Genomic DNA, 10,275 nt, shown 5'->3' with positions numbered 1-10,275 from the left:
TACAAACGAGGCATTTGTTGCATCCAGTGGGGACATAATTTCTGATTATAATGACTTATACTGTCTTTTTACGCGTTGCGTTGCATATCGCGTCACGTAAACATAAAACCATGTTGTGAAAGAGAAAGAAAAACTTGAAATCGCATCATATGACCCCTTTAAGACGCCGGCATCAGTTTGCTCTGTTATTCCTGCCTCAATGCCCCATGATAGCTGTGTATCACTTGACTTCTCCTTCCTTTTAATTCTGGCTAATGCCGTCATTTATCACACTGCAAATATTCGAGCTGAAAACCGATCCCCTCAAATCCAATATACTTCCTATAGTTCGTCTGGGAAAAGAATTAAGCTAAATGCATGGGCTTTATTGCACAACAGCAGGTGCCAAGTTTACAGTACAGGGAATTTGTCATCTGCATCTCTCATCGCCTTTACTCTTCCTTTCAGTGTCTGTCTGTGTGTTTATCTGTCTTTATCTCTTTTCTCACTGTGTCTCTCTCATTATACCCCAGAGGAGTGATTCCAGCGGATGCAGTATTAGATTAAATGAGCAGGCATGTAAATGCTTGTTTCTCTGGCGCATTTCTACAAAGCTGCAGTCACCATTAAGTCTTGCTAGTGTTAATCTGGATTCCTTTTTACTCATTGAATGAAATTTAAAGGAATTACTTCAGAATTTACTTAAATTTTAATTTTGAAATTTGTCAATAATAATATTAATGATGATAATAATATTAATCTCAGACTTTTTTAATTTTACAATTAATATTTTTTTTATTAAATTATTTAAAATTGTTCAGAAAAATGGACTTTTATAGTCCAAAGGCTAAAATCATAAATCATATTACTTTTATGGAACTTCTATTGTGTGTGTGTTTTTATTATTATTATTGTTATTTTAATTTTTATTTATTTATTTATGCATGCTTGCTTGCTTTCATTATTTAAAAGAGCAGAGTGATCATTCTTCAAAATATTTCCTTTTGAGTTCCACAGAAGAAAGAAAGTCATATATGTTTGGATGGTAAATGATGACAGAATTTTCATTTTTAAGACGATTGACATTTATTTTTTATCAAAAATCATCTCAGATTATCATGCTGTATAAATACTAATACATATATAAACACTGTTCTTTTTGTATTGGCCTTTATTGTGTTGATGGTACATTTTATAGCCATAAAGCTGAGGATTTTCTCACTACATCAAACTCAGATACAAGTCAAGCTTTTAGTCGGTCATTCTATATGGTCTCTGACCTTGCTTACTTGAACCTGCTCATACAGAAGTGTGCCAGTTGAATATAAAAGCTCCTTCAGTACACCTCCTCCTCCACTGGTGTTTATACAGAAGGAAGCCCAGTGGCCATAGAGCTCTTGTGCGGAGGCTGATTCTTGAGAGGATGTGGAGTCCCTGCTGTTTGGCTTTTGTGAGAAAAGAAGCGCTCGCTCTACAGAAGCAGTGGTGCGTGTCATAGGCCCGAATGTACGAATCACGCAGCCCCCAGCTGTATTGTGAGGAAACAATGGCCAAAAGCACTCTTGCCCTGAAACTCTTTGTATAAGCAGCATTTTAAAGGTACTTCTTACTGAGTGTGTAGTTTGCCCAAGGAGGAGTCCTGTCAGGACGGCTCATCTACAGATTGACTGCTGTGAAATTTCATGTGAAGGAGTTGTAAATCATGTATTAAAGGGATAGTTCATGCAAAAAAGAAAATTCAGGCTTCATTTATTCTCCCTTTTGTTCCAAAAAAGCATTCAGTGATGAGGGGCTTTACGGGTGCATTATTGTGTAGAATGAATTTTAATGTTTTTTCCCCCCCATAAGGTAATATGGAAGTGCATAGTCACTGATAAGCTACTACTAAATATTGTAGAAACTTAATTTACTGTAAAGTTGCTTTGCAACGATTTGTATCGTGAAAAGCGCTATACAAATAAACTTGAATTGAATTGAATTGAATTGAAAATTGCATGGAAAGAGTGGACTAAGTGTTCCGTTAGACATCTGCTTTGTTATGAATGACTCCCCCTGGTGGGCAAATATGGCAAAGGCTGGTGCTGAATACTGTTGAGTAGGCTACTTTTGATTTACGTTTGCAAGCATGTTTCAGAACAAGAACTATTGCCAGCCAAACATGAACATACACAGATTTCAGCATTTCTTTATTGATTGATTATTTTATTTTATTTAAAAAATTTTTTTTATATTTGTATATTTTTTCTTTCTTTCTTTTTTTAACTTTTGATTTTCAACAGCAAAAACAAAAAAAACTCTTAAAAATAATTTTATTTACAAAAAGAAAATGGCTGAAGGCGACATTATGCAGATGTAATATATGTTTTTGCTATTTAATGCAAAACTTGATTGGTTTGTACTAATTCTCCCTTTTTTGTCATTTTTGCAACTTTGTCAACTTCTAAATATTATCTTTATTAAAAATCAGCTTAATTTGCAGCAGCGTTATTTTAGTAGCTTTGAGATGTTATTATAGTTTTTATTAATATTTTGTGTTTTAATTTAAGTTAAACGTTTTAGTAATTTTGTTGTGTGTTTTGGTCATTATTATTATTATTTAATATGTCTATATAGTTTTTATTAAATTTATTTAGGTTTTAGTCAGTTTAGATCATAAAGTTAGACTCAATGAAAATTGCAAATGCTACCTTGGTAACTAGCAGAAATAAAAATCATTTTTAAAAAATATTTTATTTCATTTAAACTTTATTTTATTTCAAGTATCAAAAGTTTTCTTATGGTTTTAGTTAGCTATAATAACCCTGATTTGGAGTAACAATGTAGAATACATCAAAGTTTTAAGTTCACAAGGCATAAAAATGGATGTACAAGACTGATGAATGAGATTTTCAGTGGAAACAAACATTATGTTGATACCCAACTCAGCTGTCCCCTGTTAGAATACAGTTGTTAAAGAGAGAATTAGAGAGAAACTGACTTTTCAATACAGAATTGTGCATGAGGGCCGCTGTTTCCAGGGCCATCTGCCACCGACATTAATACGCTTGACGGAAAGGCCAAGAGAGAGAGCGAACAAACAGTCTGATAGCATTTGTGCACTGACTGCCTCTGCAGTGCCCCTGTGAGAGCGCCAGGACACCTTCCCATGGGCATCGGTGTGACAGAAACGCAGCTGAATCACTGCTGATGTTTGCACAGCTCGCAGTGAGCATCCTATCGCGTATGTGCCGAGCTTCCTGGAAGTCACCATCCGTGGTACTTTATTTATTACCTGCTGTTAAATGCAGCATTATCCGCACATAATGCCACATAGAAAATCTCGGTCAATGGTGCTAACGTGAAGCCATTCATTGCCATCGCAGATCTGGATTTCTTTTCTATTGAGCCAGCTAACACTTTTTCGCCTTTGTTTAACAGCTCTCATCCACATAAAAGAGGGAACATCCCCAGGCACAAAAGCCTCACTGGCTTCTTTCCTGATGTGGCTGCACTGTGAATACGATTTGCTTTGTGTCCTGCTGTTGTTTCTGATGCCTGGATGGATGGCTCAACATGAACCACCTACAATGGGGCGAGATCATTAGCCATTCAGTTTGCTAGCCCATCCACGCTAATTGGTGGAGAGCCGCACATCTCTGTCAATTCTCATTGTGCACTCAGTTAGCTGGGACGGCCTCTGTCACAGGGCATCGCTTCACCTTGTTATGGCAGCGTGTTCCCTCAGGATGAAGAGGCGGGTGAAGAGGGCACCCAGCCAGCCCAGATGTTCCTTTCGGCGCCACAGCTCGCTGTCACCTAGTTGAGTTCCGCAACTATGGCATACATAGGGGGACCGGTTGCCTAGGCAACAGTGCTCCTGCCTAATGGCCAAATCAGTGTGCTGAATTCTGAATGGATGGTTATTTTGTCCTTTTTTTTTTTGTGTTCGCCATCTGCTACGATTCCAGTTTTGTTTTCCAGATGGAGCTATAGGTTGCCTCATACTTGGACTGAGAGAAGGGCAGCAGCCATTAGGTCTGTTTGACTGCAGCGCCAAAATTGTGGTTAACCCTGGTTAACCCTCATTAAAGGAGGATGCTGCTCTCGGATGCAAAAATGTTTTATTGGATGTTGAGTGTGACCTCCATCAAAAAGCTGTAAAATCATGTGACCGATTTTCGAGACCTGACAAAAAAAAAAAAAAGCACAATTCTTGTTTTCTTTTTTTCTGGGTTACTTTCATCATTATGAGTAAACCAGAAAAGCTATAATCATCCATTGGGTTTGTGATTATGTTTCTTGATTGAATATGGAAAACCTGACAATATTTTCACTCTTAGAAAAATTAAGATAGCAGTTTATTTAGCCCATTTAGACAGGAGACCCACTGTCTGACATGCTAATGAACCAACCACTGTTTGTTCCCATTTAGGGTCAAAGTTGCAAAAGACAGCCTAACAGATTCGCTTTGGATAAAAGCGTCTGCTAAATGACTAAATAAATAAATAAATAAATTTTATAAACTGGAATTTAAACATTTTAAACTGATTTCTAATTGTTTAACATGGTGTGGTGCTTTTGAATGGATTTTATATGTCTGCTATTATACATAGCAGGATTGTTTACATTGTGTATTTGTGCTCCCATATGCTTTCAGTTAGCATTTGCATTAATGTACATTATCTGTGTTCTCTCCCCAGTCCCTCAGGGAGTGATCCAGAATGGAGCTCGAATGATGAGCCAGGGCCTCTTCCCAGGAATCCGACCCCTTCCCATCAACCCCATTGTCAGCAGGACAGCCGCTGTCAGGTCAGTCCTGTCCCTCAGGTCACTTTTGGCCCATTTCCTGACTCATTACATGATTGACAGGTTTATCAGCCAATCAGAATCATGCGTACACTGCAGTGCTTTGGCTCATATCTGATCTCTCCCTTTGACTCTCTGAAGTCTGGCTGCTCTATTCCTCACATTTCATTCAGAGCAGCCAGGTCATTGCAGACATCAGCGCAAAGTCTTATCCGGGCTAAGGCCCCACTCTTGCATGCATGATGTGACATGAATAATTGATCACAAACACTAAGTTTTTTTTAATGGCATGACCAAACACACAGACTGACTGTCTTGCCGTGAAACATTCATAAGCTGAGCCTCAGAAACAGGCTATGGAGACAGATCAGCCTCAAAAATAACACATTTGCAAAACAAAATTCATAAATGCACAGCACAATTTATGAATTTTGTTTTGCAAATGTGTTATTTTTGAGGCTGATCTGTCTCCATAACAGGCCGCCCCTCAGGTACTGCATGCTAGTGCCAGTGCACTTCAAAATCTACACGAAATATCCCCTCAACTGAAGGTAATTGGGCTCAGGGTCTGGCCCGGTCACAAAATCAAGCATTACAAGCTCTGCTGCATCTCAATGTAAGATGTGTTGTGTGTTGTAAGATGGAATTAGAACATAGTGCTCGAAAAAGTGGAAAAACAAAAGAATCACCAAATAAAAACAGAGGGGTGTGCAATATGTGTCAACATCACTTTTTGTCCCATTGTGACATTATAGGCCTAATTTAATTTTTGACAGGAATGAAAATGAGACACTGATTGTTCAACTGCTGAAACGTCTTTCTGAGAAAAAATTCAGTAGACAAAAACTCCATAGAACAGTTTTGAAAGCTGTGAAAAAAATACTTTAGAATCATCTTTTTATTTAAATCAGCATAAATGAAAGAGAATAAAACAAATGGTCAATAATATTTAAGGCTCTCTTTTTATCTATCTTAAATCTCTTTTTTTGTATATAACTAACGAGAATTGCATAAATAAAATATTTTGGAGTTGAAGAACAATTCATATTTTCATTTTATCATTTAATGACAACTAAGCACATGTTCCTCTACTTTCCTTGACCTTTCCTCATTATGGCAATCCATTTACTCACACACACACACACACACACACACATACATACACACACAAAAATTTTTTTTTTTATTGCAACACACCAAAGAAAATTACTTAACTGTCTTGAAGATAATGTCCTAATTGTGCTAAAATCATTTTTTGTTTATTCCTTCTGAATTTGTGGTGAAATATGACCCAGGTATGTTTTTTCCCCAGTAAGATTTATTATTTTATTAGAATGAAACAAAGGCCTAGACCTGATAAATATCTCAGATTGCCTCTATTATGATATATCCTTTGTCCATATGCTCACACACAGGGTCTGCTCAGGCTGTGAGTTGCTGTATGATGCGCACATCGTGCAGTGACAGGTTGCATACAGTCCAAAGGAGTAAAACAGCCTCGTTGCCTCTTTAAAATGAGTGACACTGCATTTAGGAATTAATTATTGAAGCAGTTTCTTTAGCCTGCTGTGCTGTGGCTATAATTTATGAGTCATAAATGCACATATGAGGCAGGAAGTGGAAAAGCTCTTAGGATTATTTTTCGAACCACAGAGGGAATTTTAGCATATCTGCAGCGAATCTGCAAAGTGTGACAGGATGTTCTTTGTCACTCAGAGCTGCTGCTGTATAAACTGTGACCAGAAGCACAAAACAAGCATCACATAAAAGACACTTCATTACTGTTTATGAGGGTAAGAGGCATAAACAGAGCTAAACTATCTTTATTTGCCATTTTTCATCATATTATGTTACCCAAAAGTGGAGAGTTTTGTAATCCACCAATTAATATGCTTTTCAGTGATGTTGTTGGCCAACTGAAGAGGTGCTTCAAAGCTTAAGTGTGTTTCAGAGACAAATGTTTAATTGTTTTTAACATTTAATGATGAGGCGCTTGAAGGCTGCAGTGTTTGTCACATAACACAAGAAAAAAAAAATGTGTGAGATGTGTTAATTAGACGTGATTTCACCCCACAATCAAAACTATATATATATATATATATGTATGAAGAGTTCATTTGCAAAAACCGATACAATGAATGATTCAGAAAATTCAGCTTTGCCATCACAGGAATAAATCACATTTTAAAATATATTACAATAGAAAGCAATTATTTTAAATTGTAACAATATTTCACAATATTACTGTTTTTACTGTATTTTTGGCTAAATAAATGAAGCATTGGTTAGCATAAGAGACTTTTTCCAAAAACATTAAAAATCTTACAACCCCCAGACTTTTGAATGTTAGTGTATTTTTAATTTCTTTCTTTCTTTCTTTCTTTCTTTCTTTCTTTTTCTTTTGATTTTAGGTGAAATATTACATAGGCATATTCTTGACAGGTTTTGTGATTTAGATTTACTCACTTTATATAATAACAAATGGGATACATTTATTCATGTGTTCCAGAGGTTGTTGCCATCTGTGCAAAAAACGGCAAAATATCAGTCCAGAGTGTCCATGTTACACACATTATTATAATGAATTACTATAGTAGCATAATTACAAGCAGCTCCACAAAATAATTACACAGTTAGCGCATGTAGTTCATTTGTTTTACTCAGCACTTACACAGTACAACAGGAACAGCATGTGTGCACTTGCACTAATGCATCTCTCGTCTGTGTTAATAGGTCAGTACTCGGATACAGATTAACCAGTGACGGCGAGCCCACCTGTAACTCTCCACTGTTCAGCAGTGACCCCAAGGATGACCACACCTACAGTTTTGCCAAATCTTCCAGCTCAGATGTCGAAGAAGAGGCCCACTGCGACGGAAGCGAGGTGAGCTTCCACACCAACGAGGCCGGCAGCGATGCCGAGGAGGACGACAAGAGCAAAATCAAGAAGGAGCCCAAGGAGTGGTCCGTGGACGCCCTCGCTCTGGCCCAGCACAAGAAACGGCAACATTTGACAAAAGTCAAACAGAGAGTGGCCAGTGACACTCTTCCTCTAAAAAAGAGGCGCACGGAGAAGCCTCCGGAAAGTGATGACGAGGAGATGAAGGAGGCGGCCGGATCCCTGCTTCATTTGGCGGGAGTCAGGGCCTGTTTGAACAATATCACCAACCGGACGGCAAAGGGGCAGAAAGAGCAAAAATAATAAACTGACTGTATTATAAAGAGAAAAAAAAAACATCACTTTGAATAGAATTTACTATTTTTTTCCAGGACATCAGGTGAATTCTACTGATTTGTGGCAATATCAACAATCACTTTGTTTTCCTATCTTTATAGGTAACATTTTACTGAGGGTTCCTTGTTTTAGTTCACTTTTAGTTTGTTTTATTGTGATTTCTGTTTTTAATCTACGGAGATTGAAGCCATAGCCTTCCCTTTTTTAAGATATTCAGCAAAGCATTTAATTTGACTGATAGAAAAAAAGCGATAGTAAAATATGCCCTGCCCCATTGTCATACAGTAGTGAAAAGGGATAGCTCACCCCAAAATGAAAATTCTGTCATAATTTTACTCACCTTCATTTCCTTTCAAATCCATAACACTTTGTTCGGCACGCAAAGGATTTTTACACAAATGAAATTCAAATCTGAAAGAGTTCTGTCCCTCCATTGAAAATCTATTCAACCAAAACTCTGATGCTTCAAAATGTTCATAAAGAAATCAAAAAATAAATCCAATTTGATCCAAGTCTTCTGAAGAGACATGATTGCTTTATATGATGAACAGATTTAATTTAGGCTTTTATTCACATACAAACATTGAGCGAACAAATTCGGTCACTGAAGCTCAAGCATGCTTGACACCCAAGAACCAATGAGGTTCATTCTCGCGTCACGCCAACACATTTGAGCTTCCTCAAGAACCAATGAGGTTTGCTCTTGATTTTGTTTCTTCAGAAGACCTGGATTAAACTGCATGATTCATTTCGATTTTTTTTTTAATGAATGTTTTGAAGCGTGAGAGTTTTGGGTGAATAGACTTTCAATGGGAGAGAAATCTCTCAGATTTCATTAAAATTATCTTTATTTGTGTTCTGAAAGTCTTATAGGTTTGGAACAACATAGGAGTGAATAAATGATGACAAAATTTACATTTTGGGCTGAACTAATCCTTTAAAAACATGACCGCAAATTGAGTTCTGCAGCACGTTCTGCAGCCAGAGTAGTTCTCAAGTGATAATTATGGGTTATAGTAATCTCTGCTGTAATAGAAATGTTTTAGAAGCACAGGGCAGTGCCAAAGACAATCCTCAAGCAGTTTCTGTGATGTCACTTCCCCTTGATGCTCTGGCCGTTAAAGGAGTCCAGCAGCATCGTGTGGAAAACACTCATGTCTGTAGTTGTCGTTTGGCTCGTATGAATCATAGATGAGAGTAAAGTCATAAACTTTTGTCAAAGTGCTTTTTGGAGTCAAAAGTGATACATTTATCAATAAGTCTCTCAAAACTGCCCCCATTTTTTTCTGAGCAATCAAATTGAGTGATATTTTCCATCTAAACCGATAGTGGATGGTGAAACTTTCTTCGGCACAATGAAAATGAAAACTCTGAGCTAAAGCTACAATACCTGCCAATTGTATTTTAATAGCAGAAAATAATGACTGTGGAGTTGTTTTGTGTTTGTTCATTTGTTTAAGCTTTTTTGTTATTTTATTTGAAACCCTCGTGATGTAATAAGCAATTTCATCCAGTCAGGATAAACACTGTATAAAAGTAACACTAGACCATTTTCCTTTCTTAATTTAAGCAATGTAGCCAGCAGGATTTTCCAAATCGTGTGGCATGGGTTCTGTAAAGAAAAAGAAGACCGTTAAAAAAAAAAAAATCAAAGTTCATGTAAGGTAAATAATGTATTTAGCATGGAGCATGAATTATTTTCATATAAATATAGATCCTAGAGAACTAAGGCACCGCCTCTAATTTCTATGCCAATAGGCCTAGTCTCTTTCGTTGTTTTTGTCGGATTTGATTTCCATTTGTCATCCTCATTGCCTTTGTGTTGAAGCAGGCATCTTAACAATTACCTTCTTCAGGGACAAACACTGACTGTTGGGAAACTCTCTCTGCAATACAAGGACACGGGCTTGGGCCATCTCGGTCCACGCTAGTGACCGCCCCGAATACCCACAAATACCCGCTACGTCAATGTCCGTGTCGTCAAGGAGAAGTTCGTAGTGAGTGTCGTTCCCCTTCCGGCTTCGTGCCTGCTTTTCTTCCATATGTAATCCGGATGTGTGTGTCTGTGATTTATTCAGGGTCTTCCATTTTGTTCCGCGAGACTTTGGATCTACATTTGTTTTTTCTTTTTCATTTTTCCTGTATTTACATGTAGCACTGTTCAGGAGTCATCAGTATTGATTCAGTTGTTCTCGGTACAGGCAGTCAGAACTTAAGGATTCAGTGCCAAAGCCTGTAATGACTCTATACACTGCAAAATGGAAGATGCATACTTG

General features: G+C 37.4%; 1 protein-coding gene across 3 annotated transcripts in view; it reads left to right on the top strand.

Annotated features, from left to right (window-relative positions):
- LOC107751738 (forkhead box protein N3-like) overlaps nt 1-8,490 on the top strand; it is a 104,899-nt gene extending 96,409 nt beyond the window's left edge. For all 3 annotated transcript variants that reach the window (XM_016567493.1, XM_016567495.1, XM_016567494.1), the window contains 2 exons: nt 4,659-4,767; nt 7,498-8,490. In XM_016567493.1, the coding sequence (XP_016422979.1) occupies nt 4,659-4,767; nt 7,498-7,966 (578 nt within the window). In that variant the 3' untranslated portion in view covers nt 7,967-8,490. The remainder of the gene's footprint in view (nt 1-4,658; nt 4,768-7,497) is intronic.
- Nucleotides 8,491-10,275: the final 1,785 nt, after the last annotated feature.

Source organism: Sinocyclocheilus rhinocerous, unplaced genomic scaffold (genome assembly GCF_001515625.1).
Source record: "Sinocyclocheilus rhinocerous isolate Xijiao unplaced genomic scaffold, SAMN03320098_v1.1 scaffold993, whole genome shotgun sequence".
In the NCBI taxonomy this organism is placed as follows: Eukaryota; Metazoa; Chordata; class Actinopteri; order Cypriniformes; family Cyprinidae; genus Sinocyclocheilus; species Sinocyclocheilus rhinocerous.
This window is presented reverse-complemented; position numbering and strand designations above follow the sequence as displayed.